At 37.6% G+C, this 24,762-nt stretch overlaps 1 protein-coding gene and 3 long non-coding RNA genes across 4 annotated transcripts; 2 read left to right on the top strand and 2 right to left on the bottom strand.

The window, feature by feature from the left end:
* Positions 1 to 6,513: 6,513 nt before the first annotated feature.
* Positions 6,514 to 7,655, bottom strand: LOC114826147 (uncharacterized). The gene is made up of 2 exons (XR_003775033.2): positions 7,305 to 7,655; positions 6,514 to 7,233 (listed from the first exon to the last, which is right to left on the bottom strand). It is a non-coding gene; the product is annotated as an uncharacterized lncRNA (long non-coding RNA).
* Positions 7,656 to 8,057: 402 nt separating this feature from the next.
* On the top strand, positions 8,058 to 11,414 carry LOC139197468 (uncharacterized). The gene is made up of 4 exons (XR_011582909.1): positions 8,058 to 8,640; positions 9,642 to 10,076; positions 10,168 to 10,248; positions 11,332 to 11,414. It is a non-coding gene; the product is annotated as an uncharacterized lncRNA (long non-coding RNA).
* Positions 11,415 to 16,457: 5,043 nt separating this feature from the next.
* LOC139197469 (uncharacterized) lies at positions 16,458 to 16,905 on the top strand. Its single transcript, XR_011582910.1, has 2 exons — positions 16,458 to 16,580; positions 16,661 to 16,905. It is a non-coding gene; the product is annotated as an uncharacterized lncRNA (long non-coding RNA).
* A 2,117-nt stretch (positions 16,906 to 19,022) lies between these two features.
* On the bottom strand, positions 19,023 to 20,167 carry LOC103410262 (zinc finger CCCH domain-containing protein 54-like). The gene is given in 1 exon segment (NM_001328769.1): positions 19,023 to 20,167. A coding segment is annotated over 1 exon segment (864 nt). The 5' UTR covers positions 20,136 to 20,167; the 3' UTR covers positions 19,023 to 19,271.
* Positions 20,168 to 24,762: the final 4,595 nt, after the last annotated feature.

The following is a 24,762-nucleotide window of genomic DNA, read 5'->3' as shown; positions in this document are numbered from 1 at the left end:
TTTCACAGTTTTTTGTAAAAAAAAAATCGAAAACGTGAAGTAACAAAAATAAATTTATTCTCATAACACAACATAAGTAATTTTTTTTCAAAACACAACAATACCAAATTAGATCTTATAATCGTTAGATAGACGTGTTCTTCATCATCTGTTTTAATACAGCTTATCACGATACGTTGAATGTGTCAACAACACTATAGTTTCAAAAACCTACAAGTCTACAAGTGTTGATGATGATGACATAGTGAAATCTAGCTATCTATATGTGTTAGGTCACGAGAAAAGACGTATATAATATAATAAACTTTTTGTTGGACTGTATGGTTCAATAATTGGTTACACCAAGGGAGAAAGAGATATCTCTTGATACGACAAAGTGGAAAGATTTTTCAGAGTTTCAAAAACATGATTGGGTACCTTAATTGTTATTATTTAAGTGTTTAGTATTTGAAGAAAAAAATTCAACTATTTGTATTATAGCATTTGATGCACTAGAATATATTTCTGATAAGCTGAAATTTTCTCAGAGTAAGACTAGCTTCAGAGGCTAAATTGAATTGACTTGACTTGGACTAAGTAGAATAATAATAGTAAAGTGTTTGGTGTAGTGTCAGATTAATTTATAGACTAAAATTATTTTAGAGCCCAAAATATTTTTTTTATCATTTTTAATTTACTTTTACTTTAAAAAACCAAAGACATTCAAATATTATATTATAAAATATTATTTTTAATTTATTTTCCTTTCCCTTATCTTCATTGTGTATATTAAACTCTGCATCTAACCCTTATCTCTCTGCTGCTCTCTTTTCTCCTAGTTAGTCAAATCTCCCTTCTCTTTGCCTTTCCACTTCTTGCCTTCTCAACAGATTTGGGGTTTTTGCAATTCCCAAATTCCCCCTTCTTCGTGTTTTGGCCGAATCATGTGTTGAGACATCGCGTTGTTCGTCGTCAAATCTTCAAACAGCTTCTGGGGAGTGGTGAAATCGGCCTACAGCAAGGCCCGGCGAGCTAATCAGAGGGGAGTGGGGGATTGTGGAGTCAAGGGATTGAGGGACAAAGGTGACATGGGGTTGGAACACTTGGATTTCTCAAGACGCTGCAAAACACAGAAACGGTCTTAGTAGTCCGAAGCTTTTCGGGGTCTCTTGCTAAGACCCCCTACCGAGCTTTTTAGTCCATGCGATTCCAACCTAATCTCATTAAAGTTAGTCCCTTCTGTTAACAAACATTGGACTACACTAACTCTTAGTCTAGTCTAGTCTAAGGAAACTTAGTGAGGGCAAATAAACACACCCTCAGAGTGCGTTTGTTGCACCGAAATATATCTGACTGGATTAACTTCAAGGACTAAGCTGGACTGGCTTGGACTAGACTAAGCATGACTAACTTAATGAAACGTTTGGTGCAATATCAGATTAGAAGTAGAATAATAAAAATAATTCTTTTTTTTTTCTTTTTCTATTTCTTTTTCCTACCTGAAACCTCTATTCCTTCTTCTTCTTTTTTTTGTCCAAACTCCATAGATTCCAATCACAACTTTTCCTTTATTTCAATTGATAAAGCTCTCCGTCCAAATTCCTCTACTTGCAACCACATCTTTCTTCTCCATTTGAATCGATAAAGCTCCTAAAACACAAACAATCAGAAACTCTATTTCAATTGAAATTGCAGTTGCGTTCCTTGTATACCCAACGACTTTCTGATTCGAGCAGGACGAGGAAAGAGAGGGAGAGAACGTGATATGGGTTGGGTCGTGCATATCGGCTTGGCATCTAGCAGGACGAGGAGAGAGAAGGAGAAGATGTGATCTGGGTTCGGAGCGAGGAGAGAGGGAAAGAACGCAAGCATTAGGGAGAGAACGAGAGCAAAGACAGGACACGAAAGCAGAAAGAGAGGGAGAGACAGAGACAGAGACAGAGAGATGAGGAACGGCGAATGAGACAACATTGTGAGGAAGGAGTTCTTAGCAATCCCATGGTTCAACGCCAGACTAATTTGGACGACCTAATGAGGCCCGGAGTCCACACGAGTTGGGGCTAGTCTCATTTAAGTTAGTCCCTAAGCATACCAAACATGGGACAATAATCCTAGCCAGTCCAATCACACTTAAGAAGGTGAAACAAACACACCATGTTGAGCAAAAATTGTACACAATATGTAAACAAATAATTCACTCGACACAATTTCACATTCGTTCATTTTTTTGAAGAGGGTTTTTATTAATTCGAGTTCGATCCATTTTAGGCTATGGACCTATTAATTACAACCTTTCTTTTGGGAAATGAATATCCTTTGATTCTAATTTGAATAAATCGAAATTTGTGGATTTGGGTGTTTATTTGATTTTGCGACTACACCTAGGTTAAGCCCTAGATTGCCTATGTACCCTCGTTAAGGGATCAAGTCACTCGTAGTTCATGATATTTGGAATTTGTTTGGACTTAATGCCTTGTGCAGTTTTAGCTCATGCTTGCAATGAGCGTTCGATGTCTTGTGCAGTTTTAACTCGTGCAGGCAAAGACTTTGAGCCATTGGAGCAGTTGATGCCTTATACAGTTTTAGCTCGTGTGAGTGAGGACTTTAAGTCATTGAAGCGTTTGATGCCTTATGCAGTTTTAGCTCGTGTGAGCGAGGACTTTAAGTCATTGAAGCGTTTGATGCCTTATGCAGTTTTAGCTTTTGTGGGCAAGGACTTTAAGCCATTGGAGCGATTAATGCCTTGTGCAGTTTTAGCTCTTGCGAGCGAGGACTTTAAGCCATCAGAGCGTTTGATGCAGCTTCATGCCATTTGAGACCTGTTGCGGCTTTATGCCATTTGAGGTTTGATACAACTTCATGTCATTTGAACCTTGTTGTGACTTCATGCCAGTTGAATTTGGAGCGTGGCTTTGTGCCATTTGAGTGCCTAAGTGAAATTAATTCACTAATATTTTGACTTTGGCTCCGTGTAGTATCTTTGGCTTGGTATCATTTCTTGCCCCATGTTTAACTTTAACTTGATGGGGGTCATACTTGTGATAAACTCACATGAAAGCTATTTTAATTTTTTTTTTCTCTTCCTTTACAGCTTCATTCTTTAATAGGTTTCATAGGAATTCAATCCTATTTGAAATAGGACTTTGAAAGCATGAAAGTTGGACCTTTTTATTGTGAAAAAGATTTATTTTACTTGTCTTTCCTTTTGAGTTTTAAAGTCTTTCCCTTCCTTTGTTTTTGGCTTGTAGCCTTTGTCTCCATGCTTTAAACTTTGAAACCACTTTTAACAGGGGGCTTGCTCATTTGGAAACCACCATATGCTAAGCTTTTTTATTTTAAAACAAGCTTTCTCCTTTTTCCATGAACTAGTTCACATGCCCATGAATTAATCCAAGCTACAGCCTCCTGTTTGGATTTGTTCTTGTGGGATCAAACCAATCTTCAACTAAAGTCACGACAAATTTTCTCTTCACCTTTTTATTTGCTTGCTGGAGATCATTTCTTCCCATTCCTAACTTAGATAGGATTTGAATGAAACGTGGTGTTGAGTAAAACTTGTACACAATGTGTAAACAAATAATTTACTCAATACAATTTCATCATTCTTCATTTTTTGAAGAGGATTTTTATTAATTTGAGTTGACTCGGTAATTTAACAGGAGCTTGATCTATTTGTTTGGATGTTGCACGAATTCACTAATTTGAGATAGTAAGTCCATTGAGCTTTGTGCTTTTAAATGGTTCGTGTCTACGGTATTTGAAGTGATTGACATCGTCTCCTTACCCGTTTGTATTTGTACTCGACAACGGGTAAGCTTGGATTTGTCTTGTCATGGTCCCTTTGCCATTTTGTCGTCATGCTTTTTGATTTATGCACAACATTTTGAAGGAAGGGGATCATGTTCGTAGTGCCCATGTGATTGGCACATCAACTTTGTTTTCTTCTTTTGTTGTACCTTTTTCCTTTCTCCATTTCTTTGTTTAGGATCCAACAGACTTTTGAGAAGTCTAATTAATAATTAAATACCGACACTTGTTTCTTTGCCAAAGCAAAGTCTTTGAAATGACTTATTTTCTTCTTTTTGGTTCCCACGTGAGTGTCAATTCCCAATTAATTTAGGAATATTGCAGGCTTCCCGTTTCTTCTCCTTGTAGACTTGGATTTCTGAGTCCAAGCAGGACTTCACGTGCGTCAGGAAAAGCAAGCCACATTTAGCTTCCTAAAAACATCTGGAGCACTTTTCTTCCTTTAGAGTGTTTAAACTCTGTTGTATATACTTTTCCTTCTTTGTGCAGAGAAACACATTTGAAGTTGGAATAAACGTAATTGCCCATCTTGCTTTTTTTCTTCAGGTATCCCAAGCAAAAGACTTCTTTGATTTTTTCAGAAGCAGAGCTCTTAAATGACTTGGGTTGCTTGGGTTTTGCTGCGATGCGTGTCTCTCTCTAAGAGATAGGAGTCCGTGGTGTTGACATTGATTTGGGGTTTTTGAGACAGAGGCAGATTGTCTGCCTTTCTGTTTAGGTACCCTTCTCATTCCCTCTTATTTTATGTCGTCACGATTAAGCCACGTTAACATTTTATATTAATTTTTTATAGAGATAATAAGACAAAAATCAATAAGAATATTAAATATTGACGTGGCTTAACCGTGATCGTATAAATAAGAGGATGGGAAGGGCACGCAAACAGGAGGGCAGACAATCTGCCTTTCTGTTTAGGTACCCTTCTCATTCCCTCTTATTTTATGTCGTCACGATTAAGCCACGTTAACATTTTATATTAATTTTTTATAGAGATAATAAAACAAAAATCAATAAGAATATTAAATATTGACGTGACTTAACCGTGACCGTATAAATAAAATGATGGGAAGGGCACGCAAACAGGAGGGCATACAATCTGCTTCCTTTGTAGACGGAGGTAGATTGTCTGCCTTCTTATTATGGTGCCCTTCTCATCTCCTCTTATTTGTGCGATCACAGTTAAACCACGGTAATATTTTATATTGATTTTTTATAAAGATAATTAGACAAAAAATAATAAAAATATAAAATTTTGGTATGATTTAACCATAATCGCATAAAATAGAAAGAAATAGAAAGGACAACATAACAGGAAGGTAAACAATTTGCCTCCATTGGAGACTTGGTTTAAGTCTTTGGTGCCCGTTTGATTCATTTGAGCCAAAAACATGAGTCTTTCCATAAAAAAAAAAAAAAAAGAAAAAATGAGCAAAAATGAATTGATGGTTTTGACAAGAATGACCCATCTTTTCCAATAGTCAAAGCCTAATGCATTTAGGGTGAGACCTAGAATCCTACGTGATGAGCAACTTTTCTTTCTTCTATTTGCCTTGTTTTTCATGGGAAGGGATCATTTTCATTTTTTTATTTTCACTATTGAAGCTTGCAGCCAAACCTACCCACCGAACGAGATGTTTTCTTTCTTCTTTCTTTCTCCCGTTTTTTTTTTAGTCTCTACTGTAGCTTTCTTTGTTCTTTTTTATCCCAAATTTAGTGAGATCTTTAGAAAAGACATATGACAAAACAGCAGCTTCGGTCCTTGAAATCACAGTGGAGATTGCTTTGTTCATCTGTATCACTTTTTCACTTCTCATATTTGTACGACAAGAAAATAAAAGAACGGCGATGAGTTGAGGTCACCCTCCCCGTATTTGCTGCAACCATCAGAGTCAATGGTTTATTCCCCTTAAGTGAGTGCTCAAAACAAAAGGGGCAACATGACTTTCTTTTCTGCTAATTGTAAAGAACTCGCAGTTGTTGGCTTGGCTTTTTCCAGGACTTGTCACTAAGGAAGAAGCATAACGCTCTCTACTGCAATAATAGCGTTGTCGTTCTGCACGGACTGCTGCATCTCCGCTGCTTTTAGCCTTTTTTTTCTTCATACTACTTCCATTCGTGGGAGTGATGACGAAGCGATGGAAAACACTATGTCTGTCCGCTGTCTTATAACCATCATCTGCGACTTGGTCCCCAGAACTTTTGAAGTTGTCCCTTGGTTACTTTTTTACGAATCAGGACTGCACTTCTTTGGCTATCGAGTCTTTTCTTCCACTTCGAGTCTTCTTTCTCCAAGCGGTGACGGCAGTTTTTTCTGTTTTTTTTTTGGTTGGAAATTTTGAGTAGAATTTCATTATCCCATATTAATCACCACCATAAGATCTTCTCACTTTACAAAACTTTGTTCCTTATAGAAAATAATTGAAGTATGGACTTGAAGAATAAAATTGGGCTGCTCTGATATTAGACTTTAAGATGTGCTAATTAATTGATAATTAATATATAATTAATTATAATTAATTATAATTAATATATAATTAGTTGATAATTAATTCAATACTCATCATTCCACATGAAATTTGAAATGTAAAAGAACGCAAAAAGAAAACACCTTATATGTGAAAATATCTCCAAACAGAAGCATCCCTTCCTCATACCTGTTACGAATATGCATAATTATATTATATATACATCCATATGCATGATATATAGAACACAGAAAATATCAAATTCTTCTTCTACATTACTAAATCTTCTAACTTGATCATTGAATCATGATGAAGTAACTGTCTGTAGAACTACAAACACTGAGTATGACGAATTTTCTGTTTCAAGGACATTGTGGTACGCAAACTTTGACTTTCAAATTGCCTGTTTTACATTTTTATTTTGTTCATGCGCTGTTAATTTTTATATTTACATTTATTATTTATTAGCATGTATGATTATATCATATATCCAACATTTTTTTCGTTCTACGCCATGGCTGCGTCTTTGTCCCTCGTGATTTGCTTGCTGCTCCGTGTCGCTTCGCCGTATCTTGGATACCTGGGACTGCCTTCTACTGCCGTTGGCTGAGACGAATGAGGAGGCTGCGGTCACTAGACTCACGGATGGCGCTCCCGTTGGGCAGAGATCTTTGGTTGGGTTCTCGCAGGGTAGAGAGGAAAAGTTGCGGCTGTCTGGACCTTAAGGAAGTCGGCGGCTGCTGCTACCTTGTTCGAACTCATCTCTTACGTCGTTGTCGAGTTTGGACATCATTGCTAGGCATAGTAGACCGGCGTTGCTCAGTTCCTTTCTTCCTCTGGGAGTTTTGCCTTAGTGTGTTTTGTGATCTCCGGAAGAGGTTGAGAAATTTGGGAAAGGGTTTGGGCTTTGTATCTCTGGAGTTCCACCTCCATTTTTGCTTCGTGGAATGGGAGAGGATGAAGAAGCCAAGTGCTTCTTCTTCTACAAAGTACAGAAATAACAACGAAATACAGAGGAAAGATTAACCAAAAAGAAAAAAAAAGGATTTATACCTTTTGAGTCGTTGCCTTTCCTTTTTGTCGTCCACCCCTCCTCTGTATTCTTTTGTTCCTCTTCCCGTTTGTTCTCTCTTTGTGCCCCACAATTTCTGCAGCGTTTCTGTATCTCTCCTTCGTTGCTATCTTTTCCTTTTTTTTTTTTTTTTTGGTTGTGCCTTCGTTGTTTGTTCTCCTGCCAAAGGACTATGAGTCTACGAGGACACTCATAACAGGGCTTCTTTGCCAAAGAAGCGTAGTCTTTTGCAAGTTCATCAGAAAGTGATGCAAGGTTTTGTGTTCGTGAGTGTTATCTTTCCGTATTGTTATAGTGTGGGGTAGGTTTGTATTGTATTTTTGTTGCGTTTGTAATCATTTATTTTCTTAACCTATGGTGTTCTTCGTTTTATTTAATTAATATAATACTTATTACCTTGAAAAAACCACTTGAAATTTTAATAAAAATTTGTTGTGCTCCGTATATATACATGCTTCTAACAAAATCACTAACGAGCATATGAGTCATAGAAAACGATTTCTGAAATAGCACCTGTCATATGCTTCTTCATCGAAGCGCACAAAAAGGAAAGTAAAGCCCAAAAAAACTCAAAAAAAGGAGAACCAAGGTGTGCAAGTCGGGCTTCCAAAATAGATTTGGGCGTCATAATAAAACCATTCGAAACCCAACAACGTGGGCCCAAACATGTCGATGGGCCTTCTCTGATCCAATAATTAATTTAAAAGCCCACAAAACCGCCGTCGGGAATTATAGTCAACTTTTCTAAAACGAGAGATTTTTGAAAATGGATCGGAGCTAGAAACACTCCAACGTCCCCAATCCGACAACAAAAATCTCCTTCTCCGTCACAGAGCTCGACCTGCGAGTGCTCCGCGTAGCGAGAGATAGAGGGAGACGACGCCGTTTTGTCTCTGAAATTACGGTTGTGTGTGGCTGTATCTGCAGCTAAAGCCCTAGAACTGTTTTGATTTTCCTCCCGAATTCGATTTCTCTTGAGTTTTTAGGGTTTATGCGATGCTGCAAAAGGTCAGAAATTGGGTAATTAGTGAGGAATTGGAGGAGTAGGTATGTGTTGCTATTTGGTTCTAGGTTTGAAGTGATTTTATTCGGGTTTTTCTGTGAGAGAAATTGATGGAAGGGGGAAGGAGAATCTCGGCGAGTCCTCGGCCTTGCAACGGTAGGAGGGTGGTGGCGAAGAAACGAACTCGTATTGGTGGGGTTGATGGGTTCGTCAACAGCGTTAAGAAGCTCCAGAGGCGCGAAATCAGCTCCAAGCGCGACCGTGCTTTTACTATAAGCGATGCCCAAAAGAGGTTTCGCAATATTCGCCTCCAGGTAATATTTATTTTTTGAATTTATTTATTTAATCGAAGGAAAGCTTGGGGCTTTGATGCTTGTTTACCTCATCTGCTTGGTTCGATGGTTTCCATTTAATTCAAAAACCAAAATTAAGTAATGGGATTTTGTTGTTAAATTATTAGGATGCTAGATCCTCTCACAAAAACTTGAAAAAAGGGGATTTTGTAATGAATTATTTGCTTTTTTAGTTTAATTCTGATTTAGCTTTCTGTTAAGTGCCCTACCAGAAAATACCCCATAGTGTTACTTCTGGGTGTTAGGAGCATTCAGTGGAATTCAATCAACGTAAACATGCTTAAGCTTCTGTGTTCGTGAGTGTGTGATTGTTTTCGTTAATACTTCCTGTTAAGTTTGCGCATATATGTCTTTTATCCTCGTGAGGTTCTTACCATCAAATTGGTTGTACACGTTCGGAGTCCATGCCTTGTTACTAACGCCAACATTTGAAAGCATGCTGTATCATAAAGCCTAGATGCAACGATGCGGTAAGAAAGTTTTGAGTTTCAAGGTTGGAGATTTGAATTTGTGCAGTCAAGCTATTGTGTACGCATGCTCTCTTCAATTTTGAATTGTGTGGAAATATTTTTTTTTTCCACTTGTGGTGTTAGTGTGTGTTTGCGATACCTAAGTTCTGCTTGTCATGATATTTGGATGCATATGAGGAATATGATACGCATGATCCTAAGGGTCATTGTGCCATGGTTCTGCCTTTCCTGCGAAAGAGGTCCAAAATTATTGAAATTGTAGCAGCACGTGACATTGTGTTTGCCCTCGCACAATCCAGTGTTTGTGTGGCATTTAGCCGAGGCAGTAGCTGTATTATCTGTATTTCTGAACTTATATTGCATGAACTAATCTTATTACGTATAAATATCTGTATTTCTGAACTTATATTGCATGAACTAATCTTATTACGTATAAATATCTGTATTTCTGAACTTATATTGCATGCACTAATCTTATATTGTTGTATGCAGAAACCAACCAGAGAACATGCTTTCTGAATGTGAGTCCTGATGAAGTGATAAGAAACTTGTTTTATAATAAAAACAATGACTCACTTATCACTGTTTCGGTTTATGCCTCAGACAACTTCAGTTTCTTTGAAATGCAGAAGCACAAGGATCGAGTACATATCTCTCTACCTTCCCCCTCCCCTCCAGACACAAAAAAAAAAAAAAAAAATCAAAAAATCAAAAAATCAAAAGAAACAACAGTGTAGTTGTCCAATTTACGTTATCTTCTTTTATTTCTTTCTAAACACACTATAAAATTATATGATCCAGATACATAAGAAAGGGTAAACCAGATGCTGGATTCGCTCTTTTTGAATCCGAGTCACTGAAATGGACTGGTTTTGTAGAGTTCGATGATGTAAATGGGAAGGTTCTTACTTATTCTGCACAGGATAGGTAAATAGTCTGTCTTATTGGTATACCTTTCTAATACACTATTGTCTTCTTGATTTGATTAACCTTCCTTTTGCTTCCGTTTTATTATCAGTATATACAAGGTGTTTGATCTGAAAAACCATACAATGTTGTACTCCATATCGGATAAGAATGTCCAAGAGATTAAGATCAGGTAGTTTGCATGCCTTCTTAAACAGTGTGTCCGTTTTGTATCAGAGTGCGCAACAAACAAGACTAACAAAATAATAAGAATATTATTAAATAAACGAGAATGCTGAAACGGCTACAAAACCCTAAGAGGCTATATTGTGACTAATTTATTCTCAACTGAGTAACAAGCAAGTTATTTATAATAAACTAACTTTAATCTTAAAAGGTAAGAAACCGAAACCCTAATGCTAACAAGCTAAGCCCAGAAAACCAAACATTCAAATAAATTAAAATACAAATATTTTCCAACACCCCCCTCCCCCGGTCAAACTCATGACGGTACACGATATGAGTTTGCCAACAAGCAGATGTGGATGCAAGCCTCCAAATTTCGAAGCCGATGTCAATGCCGATACCGATGTCGATACCAACTTCCAAACAAACAATAAAAAAAACAAATTTTTTCTTTACCTGTATGGGCCTCAAATAAGCAACCAATTTTATCTTTTTCTTCTTTTTTTTATTTTTATTTTTTTTCCTTCTCCTAAATCCAATGATCTCAAACTCATAGATGCTGTCGTTGATAAATCCTTCATCTTCGTCAAGTATCCTCTTCCTGTTCCCACTCCTGACGGTACACACGCCATCTGCGGTTGCTTTTCCAAAACGAACGATCGATCCAAGTCTCCGCTCCTCTTCTCTTCAAGAGGCTTCCCCACATCAGACTCTTTCAAACAAATTGATACCAACGAGAACAGATTGAACCCTAAGGATCGAACCCGCTCTGATACCAAATTGAATATCATAGTGCGCAATGAACAAGACTAACAAAATAATAGGAATATTATTAAATAAACGAGAATGCCGAAATGACTACAAAACCCTAAGAGGCTACATTGTGACTAACTTATTCTCAACTGAAGAACAAGCATGCTATTTATAATAAACTAACCCTAATCCTAAAAGGTAAGAAATCGAAACCCTAATGCTAATGAGCTAAGCCCAGAAAACCAAACATTCAAATAAACCAAAATACAAATATTTTCCAACAAGTGGACATTTGTGTCGCTTATGATTTCCAATTTTTCTTTTGTTTCTGTCATAGCCCTGGGATCATGCTGTTGATTTTTACTAACGCTAGTAGCCATGTTCCTCTTAAGATTCTGTCTATAGAGGATGGTGTTAGTGTTTCTGAATTGAAGAGATTTAAACTTAAGAAAGAAAGCTTAATTAATAGCAAAAACAAACCGAAGAACACAATGGAAGATGAATAGTTTTCTTCTTCTCTCTGTCAAATTGCAGAGAGAATATTTCTCTGTGTTGATGAAAAAACACGAAGCACATGCTTTTACATAACTGATGGCCTAGCACTTGGGACCACACATACACTACATTTCATCCTAGACACACATCTTTCTAATCTCATGGATCACTCAACACATGGCACTCATGGCATTTTTACAAAACTAGACATTTACACTTTGCCTCATTTGCACAAGTGAATACACCAATTCAAAACAGAAACTTATTCTAAAAAACTTTTCAGCTCAAATACTTATAATTCAACACTCCCCTTTAAGTTTTGAGCTGATTTCACACCAAGCATATCCCTGAGAAAGTTGAACCGATCCTTAGCCAAAGGTTTTGTGAAGATATCTGCAATCTGTTCTTCAGTGGGATAGTATATCAAATCAATGATTCCTTCTTGCAGTGCATCCTTAATGAAGTGATACCTCCTATCAATGTGTTTTGTCTTTTGATGGAACACAGAATTCTTTGTGATAGCAATGGCAGATGTGTTATCACAGTGAAGAGGAGTGGCTACAGTTTGTAATTCTCCAAAATCTTCCAAGACAAATCTCAGCCATATTGCTTGTGCTGTGGCTTCGGATGCACTTATGTACTCTGCTTCTGCTGTGGACAATGCCACACAGTTTTGTTTGACAGAAGCCCAAGAGAACACACCACTGCCAAAGGAGAATGCATATCCTGATGTGCTTTTGCTGTCTTCCAATGAACCTCCCCAATCACTATCACAGAAGCCAATTAAACATGATTTTCTTCCTTTCACATACTCCAAGCCATAATCCAGAGTTCCCTTGATGTATCTGAGTACTCTCTTTGCAGTCCCATAGTGTCTATTGGTAGGACAGTGCATGTACCTTGCCAATAAACTAGCTGCATACATTATATCCGGCCTTGTAGCAGTGAGATATAGAAGGCTTCCCACAATGCTCCTATACAATTCATTACTTGCAGATCCACTTCCATCATCTTTAGACAATTTTTCCGTAGCTACCAAAGGAGTTGAGACAGTCTTTGCTTCATTTAAACCAAATTTGCTCAGTAAAGAGCTAGCATACTTCTTCTGATTAATGAAGATGCAGGAATCAGTTTGTATCACTCCCATCCCAAGGAAGTGGTGAAGGAGACCTAAATCTGTCATCTCATACTTCATTTTCATATCTTCTTTGAACTCTTCTAGCATTGGTTTGCAATTGCCAGTGTAGACAATATCGTCTACATAGATAGAGACAATCAGAATATCCTCTCCCCTTGCTTTTATATACAGTGTTGGTTCACTCAAGCTTTTCTTGAAACCACACTGTGAGAAATAACTGTCTATCTCTCCATACCAAGCTCTCGGAGCTTGTTTTAGACCATAGAGGGCCTTATGAAGTTTGTACACCATTTCTTCCTTGCCTTTTACTACAAAACCTTCAGGCTGCTCAACATAGACATCTTCTTGTAGAACTCCATTCAAAAAAGCCGATTTCACATCTAGTTGATACAGTTTCCAGCTCTTTTGTGCAGCCAAGGCTATTAAGGTTCTAATGGTGTCCAACCTAGCAACCGGTGCATAAGTCTCATTGTAGTCCAAACCAGGCTTTTGTGCATAGCCTTTTGCCACCAGCCTGGCTTTATTCTTCAACACTGAACCATCAAGGTTTAATTTGGTTTTGTAAACCCATTTAACCCCTATGACAGGCTTTTCAGTTGGTCTGTCAACAAGCTTCCAGGTGCTATTCTTTTCAATCATAAACAGCTCATCCTTCATAGCTTTTAACCAAGACTCATCTTGTTTGGCATCCTCATACTTCTCTGGATCCATGATACACAGATTACATTGAGCCAATACATCATTCAGATTTCTCCATTTCAAAGGTGTATTATCAAATGCTTGATTTTGTCCTTCAATTGCATTTGACATGCTTGAAGATTCACCTAAGATAGGTGACCTTGATTCAGTTTCATAGTCTTCACTATTAAGAGTTCTTCTAGACTGAGATAGAATAGGTGATGTAGGGGACAACACCATTCTGTCATTACTCTCTGTGCTTATATCACTGTGCATGAAACTTCCAGTATTAAGAAATGTTGACCCTGAGTTATCTTCCCAATTCCAGACAGCTTCTTCATCAAACACAATGTCTCTTGACAAGAACAACTTCTTAGATAATGGATCAAACACCCTATACCCCTTCTCACAAGTTGCATACCCCACAAATACTCCTTTTAGACTTTTTGGTTCCAGTTTATGTCTCTGTTCACTTGGAACATGAACATAACACAGAGATCCAAATACTCTCAGATGAGCTATTCCTGGCTTTCTACCAGAATAAGCTTCAAAAGGTGTAATGTTGTTTAAGGCCTTTGTGGGGCATCTATTCAGAATATACACAGATGTATGCACAGCTTCTGCCCAGAGAAAGTATGGCATCCTCTTCTCATGCAACATAGATTTCGCCATTTCAATCACTGTTCTGTTCTTTCTTTCCACTACTCCATTTTGTTGTGGAGTATATGCAAGAGTAAGCTGTCTTTGTAAACCTTCTTTCTCACAGAACTGATCAAATTCTGCAGACTTGAACTCCCCTCCTCTGTCACTTCTCAATGTTTTAATCTTGAAACCACTTTGTAATTTTGCCATAGCTTTGAATTTCTTAAAACAGTTGAACGCATCTGACTTATATCTCAAGAAATAGACCCAAATCATTCTGGTAAAATCATCTATCAGCAGCATGAAATACTTATTTCCAGCAAGTGACTCAGTCTTCATAGGTCCACACAAATCGACATGAATCAATTCAAGTGGAGCAGTTGCTCTATACACCTGATTTCTAGAGAATTCTTCTCTGTGTTGTTTACCAAATTGGCATCCTTCACAGACTCCATTGTACTCTGCAAGCTGTGGCAAACCATGTACCATTTCCTTGTCTCTCAATTGTTTGAGACCACCAAAATGTAGATGTCCAAATCTCCTGTGCCAAATCTCAGTGGAGTGAGTAACACTTGCTTTCAGCACCATTTGATTTTCAGAGAACAAAGTCAGTGGATAACACCTATTTACTTTCTTTTTCACTCTCATAACCAAGCATTCTAGTGATGGACCATCATACACATTGCACATTCCACCTCCAAACACCAAGAAGTATCCATGTTCATCCATCTGACCAACACTGAGTAAGTTCTCCTTTAACCCGGGAAGATACATTACTTCTCTAACATATTTTCTCCCTTTATTTGTATCAATAACTAAAGATCCCATTCCTGCAACATTCACAAGATCTCCAGTTGGCATTTGGACTTTAACAGCTACATTGGTTCTAACCTCAACAAGCAAATCGACATTTCCTGTCATGTGATTGCTACAACCACTGTCTACATACCACTCTCCATTCACCTTTGGTTCTGTGACAGTGTTGTTTGCATAAAACAGATTTCCTGTCATCTCCAGTTGACTTGCATTATTTGCCTTTTGCACTGACCTGCCTACATTACACTCCCTAGCCCAATGCCCAAATTTATCACAGTTGAAACACTTTGGTTTCCCTTTGTATCTACACTCACCAAAGTGATACTTAGAACACACTTTGCACTGAGGCTTTGCAACCTCCTGACCCACAGACTGAGGTGCATTTGCACTCTGATAATTGTGCAGAGGAGATTTCTGCTGAAATTTGGGTTTTGATTCCCATTTCTTACCTTTAGAATTCCAATTTCTCTGAGTTCTAGATGAACTCGAATGACCACCACTCTTGTTCTGCTCCTTTGGATTCACAGAGAGTGAAGAGAATGCTCTCTCATTTGCATCAACCATATGCAAATCGAACCGTTGTTCTTGACTCTTTAAGATTGCAACTACTTCCTGCAATTCCACAGTCTCTAAGCACTTTGTATTTTCTATAACCAAACAGATAGAATCATAAGGTTTGCTAAGACTTATCAGGACCTTCTGCACTAGTCTCTCATTCGACAAAGATTCACCAAATGTTCTCATCTGATTTATTAGATCATTCAACCGTGTAAGATAGCTAGACAAAGACTCATCATCTCGCATCCTAGCATATTCAAATTCTCTTCTAAGATTCTGCAATTTCACAGATCGTACCTGATCACCACCATGATACTCTCCATACAACAAATCCCATGCCATCTTCGCTGACTCGGCATTGGCGATTCGAGGGAAGATTTGATCCGAGACTGCATTCTGAATGATTCCCAAAGCCTTTGCGTCTTGCATCAACACAGCTGACATTTCTTCATCTCCATCATCCTCCGACGATCCTTCAGACTTCTTCTTCTTCGGATCCGACGTTTTAACTCCTTTCTCCACCAGATTCCACAACCCATGTGATTTGAAGATTGTCACCATTTTGATTCTCCAGAACTTGTAGTTCTCACCGGAGAAGATTGGAGTCCTCACTTCCGAGCCTCCAGATCCAGACATGGTTTTGATCTGAATCGACAACCTTCACAGAGTTTCAAGAGAGCTTCGATTGAGCTCGACTACTTCACAGATTTACGCCCAGATTGTTAAATCCAACCAGGCTCTGAGGCCATGTTAGTGTTTCTGAATTGAAGAGATTTAAACTTAAGAAAGAAAGCTTAACTAATAGCAAAAACAAACCGAAGAACACAATGGAAGATGAATAGTTTTCTTCTTCTCTCTGTCAAATTGCAGAGAGAATATTTCTCTGTGTTGATGAAAAAACACGAAGCACATGCTTTTACATAACTGATGGCCTAGCACTTGGGACCACACATACACTACATTTCATCCTAGACACACATCTTTCTAATCTCATGGATCACTCAACACATGGCACTCATGGCCTTTTTACAAAACTAGACATTTACACTTTGCCTCATTTGCACAAGTGAATACACCAATTCAAAACAGAAACTTATTCTAAAAAACTTTTCAGCTCAAATACTTATAATTCAACAGATGGTACTGTCCTCAAATCCTTTAACCCTCTCCTTCATCGGAATAAGAAGGTGGATTTCATCGAACAGTTCAATGAAACGCTTCTTGTAAAGCAAGAAAATGAGAACCTTCAAATTCTTGATGTGAGGGACTTCTTGATATCTTGTAGAAGTACTATAATTTATTCATTTGGATTTGTACGTCTGACTGCTATTATCTGTAGGTTCGCAATTTTGAGATGACAGAGGTAAGCAGAACTCAATTCATGACACCATCGGCCTTCATATTTCTGTATGAGAATCAGTTATTCCTGACGTTTCGGAATCGAACCGTGGCTGTTTGGAACTGTAATTTCCAACCTTTTCACCCTTGGAGTAGACCGTTGGCCGGACAAGGTCACAAATGTTGTCCAGAATAACATCATCTAGCTTGTGGAATAACGGTACCTATAAGTAGTAAAAAGGAAAATAGACGGTATTATATTGCAGCTAGCTATTGATATATGTAGTTATTAGACAAACCGTGCGTGTAATGTCAAAATTAAAAATGATTAAATAGTGATAGAACAATTAGTGGAGTACATCCAAAGAATATTAATTTTATTTTCAAAAACTCAAGTAAAATGATGCAATAATTAACATATAAAACGAGGTCCAAAAGCAAGCTAGAAGACCTGGTAATGCATGGGTCCTATTTTTTCGTATTCGTGCCCTGTTGATCACAAATCATATTTTCTTCAGGTTATGCGTTGGTAGCAACAGAGAATAAGGTCCACGAAAGGATATGGATGTTGTTAGACTAATCGCTCGATTTAAGTGATTTCTGTTTAGTCTACTGAGGAAATGAACAAAATAAACAAGTACAAAACATAGAAATGAAGCTCGCACAACACAAGCGGTGCGCTAGTGGGGTGTTGACTCGGGAAACCAAGTAGTCCTGTGCATATGTCACTCCTTCTCCATATGTCAGTCAGACAGTGGAGAAGTAGCCTACAGGGCCTACGTGTATAACCCATTTACTTTTGGGTGGTAAGAAACTTAAGGCATGGTTACTTGGATTCAATTTTTTAAATTAAAATATAATTTTCAAGTTTTAGGTTTTAAAAACTTATTTGGTAAGACTATTTAAAAAAATTAAACTCAAGACTAACAAAAAAAATATAATCTATTCTCTAAAAACATAAAAAGTGAGTTTTTAAAATTTTTAAAGTTAAACTCACTAATTTATTTTCTCTCCCTCCTCCCCTCCCACTCCAAATCTATCTCTCACCCTTTTCTTCTTATCTTCTCTTTTTTTTTTTTAACTTTTTCGTCTCTCCTCCAATCTGCTCTCTTTATTCTCTCGGTTCTTTCGCTCACTCCTCTTCCTCTCTATCTTGTCCGGGCCTCTCTCTTCTTTCTATTTCCTTCAATCATCTCTTACTTTCTTTCATCCTCTCTCCTCTTTCTCCTCTCATGCGACCTCATCTTTTTAGATCTCTTTTTATAGTTTAAGTCGTAAGATTTAAAAATTTTAAATTGCAAACCAATCAAGTTTTTGAGTTTAAAAAAAATGTTTTCAAGAAATATTTTTAAAAAATGTTTTGAGAAATGATAAAAAATTTCAAATAGGATACCAAACAGGCCCTTAAAACCCACAAATTTTAGGCTGACTAAAGGTCTATATAAAGGAGACGATGGATCCCTATAAAAGATTAGATTACTATGTAATGTACTGAGAGTTATTGTAATTCACACCCAATATATATTAACAGGATAATGTTAGGGAGGCAAAATTTTGGAAACTAAAGGCAATGAAAGTTGATGATTGATTTATTACTTAAACGTTGCTAAACGTGTTTATTTCTATTGGTGACACATCATTTAGTTTCTAAATTTAATCTTCTTAGCATTACCATATATATATATATAATTATGATCTTTGATTCAAATTTTTTCTTGTAAGCATGATCTTTAAATGTAGATTAAGAAATTAAAAAATTATGATTATGAAATGTCTACGGTGAATATACAATTATGATTATGAAATGTCTAAGGAGGTCAACAAAGAAGCTTGATTTCTTCTTTTAGAATATTAATAGAAAGTTTCTCACATATATTTTTTTATTTATCAATAAGTTTTTCCACAACTTTCTTTATTACAATGGTACTCTAAAATCTAAAAAGAAAAAAGAAGCATGACTTCTTCTTTTAGAATATTAATGGAAAGTTTCACACATATATTTTTTCATTTATCAAAAAGCTTTTACACAACTTTCTCTATTACTAATGTAAAAAAAAAAGGTCACACTTGTATTTGAGCTTGGAGTTAAATTCTATGTTAGACTACTTTCTATTTCTTTTGTGACTTTAGGAATAAGAAATATCCTTCATAATTTTGTAGTAAAAAATAAAATTGTGAGGAGCCCTTTATTAAAATTCCTTTTTCCATATCTAAGAAATTAAGGCTTGGATTTAATGAATGAAAATCGAGGAAAATAAAGAAGGATCCAAGTCCTAAAAGAAGAAATCAAACATAACAAAGAGCAACAAGGCTTAATAATAACACGATTTACATTTCATTACACATAATATTGTTACAGACTCTTCTAAATACCACCGACTAGTGTAGGTAGCACATTTACTGACATAATTAAAAACGAAAATTACAACATAATCTTACATTCCTCCTTATTACTAGCTAGCATTAAACTTAAATGGAGGAAAGGAAACCATTAATTTGCACAGTAGAACGCCACATAATTCAACACCAATTGACCCCAATATCTCCTCATCGTCAATCTACACACTTGTTTCACATTTTCGGACTCTCCCGCTCTAGTGAGCTCGAGAGATTTACTGCAGCAGCTTGTTAATCCAGTCAAACTGAGGCATCTCCGACACCGACGCCTCCCCACCACCATAACTCTTCATCCCACAAGCAGCATCGATTTCACCTTGGTCATACTCCATCTCATAGTCACTCAGCTTCAACGCCCTCAGACTGTTCAGGAATTCCTCCACCTTCAAGCAAGACTCGTCGACGATCTTCTTGTTGGTCATCATAGTCTGATACTTCGCAGCCGTCCACGGTGCTTCCGTTGCCACGCCTCCTCCTCCACGGTTGGCCTTCGGGGTCCTTGGGGCCGCACGGTACAGGTCGCTGTTGTTCTGGTACTGGTAGTAGTGGTAGGGAGGATAAAAACCTGCTTGCTGATCATAAGCAACATAGTACTTGTGGCCGGAATACGTGTGTTGCGGGCGGAGCTCGTCGGGCGTATGAGCGAAGAAGCACACTTTGCGCGGGCAGTACCCATTCTCGAGACTAGCGCATGCACGGGTGCGGTACTTGGCCGGGTGGAGCCAATACTCGAACACTCCGTGAGCACATTCGCAACGGTCTCCCTTGCGGCAGTAACCGGTGCTGCGAAATGCCGGGCAAATAATCGCCGCGTAGGCGAATTTGCGGGGGTCACGGCGCTGGGCCTTCTCGCCGCGGTGAGCGTACGGGCACTCCGTCCAGTCGTGGGCTCCCATGCGTTGGCAACGCTTCACCTTGTAAGCGTACATCCGGAATTCGTCCGACCCAAAGATGGCATTGTCGATCATCGGGTCGTGGTACTGGCACTGGTACTGGACCGGACTCCTGAGAAGACCCGAATAGTACACGCTCAGGTCAACCAACTGGTAATAGTAACCCGGATGCACACCTTGCATCATGGCTTCGACTACAGAGGATTGAAAGAAAAGAGCTTATACGATATGGGACGAGTTGGACAGCCACCGGAGAGGGTGTATTTATAGTGTGGGGAGTGCTCTCTAGATAGGGTTAAAGTTTTAACTGTGATTTCAACCACCGTCAGCTAGTCGGTAACGGGCGTTAATATGTTGGAGCAGAAATATCAATTTTGGGTGTGGATTACATAAATTGCATTTGTATGGAGGTTGATACTCCAAGAGTGAGACAGTTGTTGGCAGAAATCAGGAGCTTCGGCCAGGTGTTGATGGGCGTTTAGGGAAAGGGATTGGATCCCTTCCTCCTAATCCACTAAGTTCGGAGATTCGTACTATTGAAATTTGATTCAACCGCTACAAACAGGGGCCCATTTTAAAAATTATAATAATTTTAGTTGTTTGATCAAATTTCAATGGTCCGGATCCTCAGACTTAGTGGATTAGGAGGAAGGGATCCGAAGAGTATCCCTTTCCAGCATTTAGGATGATTGACGCAGGACAGAACCAAGGGTATCGAGGAGAGGGAAAGATAGATAACCTGAGATTCGCTCAACCAGGAGCAACGGAGCTCGCTTACGTCGCTAATCGTGGATTCACTCACACGACCAAGCCAAATGCTTGATTTTAGAATGAGAAATCACTATCTTCAAATGCACAAGGCAAATACAATTTTAATTCATTCTAGTCTCCCATTCAAGGCTTTCTAGTACAATATTTATAAGCGTTTACAAATGAATAGACTTTAAGTTTCCATGATATCCTTACAACTCCCAAAATAACTTAAGAAATTCCTAAATAATTAAAATACAAAACATTTGTTATTCCAAAGCGTATTAATGGTTTCAAATTGTTTTCTCCAAATCTTCCTCCCGCATCAGTGATGACAGGGTGTAGATACGTCGTAATGAAGTCGTATTTCCACTTTTTGGTAATAGGGCAGTTACTGCATGGCGACCCACACGTGTAGGTGATAAGGGGAATGGCTTGTAGGGCGTCGAAACCTGGACATGGGGGCTGTGGGGCAGGTGTTAAGGGTTTGGACTCAAGATCTTGGGGTTGTTTAGGTGGCTGCCCTTGCTTTACTGCAGAGATCTGGTAATTAAAGGACAAATCAGTGAAACTAACTTGTCTTGACCGGTTGTACTTGCACTGAGATTGCTATCCTGCAGCTTGGCGTCGATCCCGCCATCCCCAATCCAGCGGCCTAGAGAAAAAAAGGGGACGAAAAAAGTAACTGTAAACAAGTTAAGACATAATATATTATATATATGGATAATGGACTGAAATTTAGGAACTTAAATAAAGAGATGGATTATATAGGAACGGTAATTAATGACTTGTATTTTGTTGAAGGACTCAAAGAATGTTGTCAAACAAATGATTTGATCACAAACAACACTTTAAATGTATGTACTACTTACCATATTAATAAAGTACATCGTTATTAGCACTCCAAAATAGTTATCATGTATTTTTCCCTTATACAAGAGAGAAAATATACATAAAGTACATTATGTTGTTTTTTAGAGTGTTAATAACAATTCCCTAAATGAATAAGGATGGAAGTCGATTGATGGTTTTGAGACGGAAATAGGGTTTCCAATTCTGATGAATCCACTAACTATTAATTTGATGTCGAAAATGGACCGGTAACAAACATTCATGATCTCGATGTGAGTGATGATTTTCTAGATCTGATTTTTTTCATCATGTATCTAGTAATTGTTGTATTTGGAATGCATTTATCTGGCTTAAACTGTGACTAAAACCACGACACCGTGTGATTTCAAAGCCGGGAAATCCCTAACTACAACTAAGACCATAACGCTTGTGAGGTGCAACTCCACTTTTCTCCAGATTGTAGTTTCTCAGGCGTCGGTCAAGGTAGAGGGTGATGCACCATATATTATTATTGCTCTACTATAAGAGGATGGGGAAGAGTTTGGTTATGAAATGAAAGTTGATTGAGGAGGCTGGAAGATTATTACTCCAACCCTAATTGAGCGATTTAAATAGTGCTAAGGCGATAACGCCGACAACTGTTTTTTCCAGATTTCAACCCTAATTTTGTAATCGTGACGTTAAGTCTTCGAAAATATTAACTAGAGCCGTAAATTGTTTTATCATATTAGAATAAGTGGTTCGGTATGGGATACCGAACCGAAACTAGTATCCCGAATCCCAAATCAAAATTTTTCGAGATAGGAATTTGAAGACCAATCCCAAACCAAATTTTCGGGAATCCAGAAATATTTTCGGGATTTTGGGACAAATCGGGGATCCCAAATTAAAATATGAAATTATGAATTATTCTTCAAATATAAAATTCAAGAACACATTCATGAACTAGGAGTGTCATTCCATTCACACTACCATTTAATCAAACACTTGCATGCTTGACTGTTTTTATCAGAGTCAAAATTCAAATTAATTAAACCTTTTTGGCAATCTGTTGAGAGATAAAAGAATCAAGCATTCTGAAATCATCAGCCATGACAACAGCAATAATAAAATCCAAATGAGTATCAAACAGAACATTAAAAATATGCAATGTGTAGGGCATTCCAGGTTGCAGAGCATGAATTAGAAACTACTAGCATCGATTATAAAAGAATAATATATAATATATATGTATAAATATATATAATAATAAATAATATATATTTTCGGTTCGCGAAATATCGAGAAGCCAATCCCAAATCTCGTACCGAAATTTCGAGATCGGTTTGAGATAGCATCCCGAAATTTCGGGAATTTTGGTTTGGGAAATTTTTGGTTTGGGATTGGGATTTTTTCGATTCAGTTCGAGATTTTTGGGAAATTTTTTCACCATTAAGTTATAATAATTATTTCACGTAAAATGATTTAACTATTATTTAATAGAACCCTTTCGTCGGTTAAAGAATATAGAACCTCAAATATACGGTATTGACATTAAAGAAGTTGATATATAAACTTAAAACTTTAGGCCAATATAATAATAACATTCTTTGTATGTGACCCTTGTTAGTTAATTTTAGTTAATCCAGCTTGTATGAACATAGAATTAGACAAACCTAGACAATTCAATCAATAGCATTCATACCAAGCTATAATTGGGCAAGTAGAGGGTAATTTTATGATCTAATTAAAAGTTGAGGTAACTGATGTCGAAATATTCCACGTTGGCAGAATGTGGAAGAAAATAAAAGTTTAAATATCATAACCTCATTTCAACTAGTATCGAGATTTTGTTATGATAAAACTATACACTTGACATACTATACAAATGATAATTAACAAGTTAAAGACAATATCATATACTATTAAAGTGAGCTTTTTACCTGTTTCTCTAATAATTTGAGAATTGAAAGTTACAAGTTTTTGGTCTTTTTAGGAGCTGTAAGCAAGTCCGAGTAGCTCTTTTGAGATGTCAAAAAATAGGACTTCCATGATGTCATTTGCTAATACGTTGCATCCTCTCGAGCAAATATATGCATGGCTTCCGATTGTATCTAGATATGGACCCTACCCTTTTTTCGGGTGGGGTGGAACCTACACCTCTCGCAATCCACGTTGGGGGTGAGAATAAAACGACAACGTTTTCTCTGCAGAGAAAGGCATAGAATCTTCAAGCAGAAGAGAGAGGCAGTGAAAAAACTGAAACGCATGCATGCAGAACACGTGGTCGATAGATAAATAAATGAAACGTAAATGTTGACAAAAGTTTTTGGCTTCGAGGCACGTGATGCTTACTTCCTCTTTTGTCTATGCCTATATCAAGTATGCGTTTCTTTCTTTCGTTTCTTGGTGAAAAAACGACAACCCCACCCAACTCTATTGCACCGCATCAGCAATTTATGAATCTGAGAGAAATAGGAAAGTATAACGTCATGTAATATATATATATATATATATATATAGGAATTGCTTAAGGAGAGGGATCCCCATTTTTTCAAAAAAATGGGGACACGCTCCCCACCGTTGGATTTGAATTAAATGAAATCCTGTGGTTGAGATTCTATGGCCTGTGTTTTAATCTCAACCACACAATTTCATTAAAGTCAATCTAACGGTGGGGAGCGTGTCCCCATTTTTTTAAAAAAAATGGGGATCCCTCCCCTTAAGCTCCCTGTATATATATATATATAAGATTAAACAGCAACAACAATCAAGCTTTATTTTATAAAGTGGAATCGGCTGAATGAATTCTATAACGTTATTATGCTCAGTTTTGCATTATTTATTCAATTAGCTCCAAGTACTCTATATATTTTCTTAAAGTCTCTTTCTTAATCTTCCTAGATCTTCCTCGACCTCTTTTGTCATGAGTCTCTGTCTCATAATTGCATCTTTTAATTGGAGTATCTGTAGGCCTTTGGTATACGTGTTCATACATAATTTATTGTGCCGACACATCCAATGAAGCATTCTCAACTTCGCTACACTCATTTTTCTGCACGTGTTGATTTTTGACCGCCTAATATTCTGTGCCATAACGCATTATTGGCCTTATTGTTGTCCTATAAAATTTTCTCTTGACCTTTATTGGCATACGACGACCGCAAAACACACCTGATGCACTCTTCCACTTCATCCACTCAACTTGTATTCTATGGTTGAGATCTTCATT

The sequence above is a fragment of the Malus domestica genome, chromosome 07 (assembly GCF_042453785.1).
Source record: "Malus domestica chromosome 07, GDT2T_hap1".
Lineage (NCBI taxonomy): Eukaryota > Viridiplantae > Streptophyta > Magnoliopsida > Rosales > Rosaceae > Malus > Malus domestica.
This window is presented reverse-complemented; position numbering and strand designations above follow the sequence as displayed.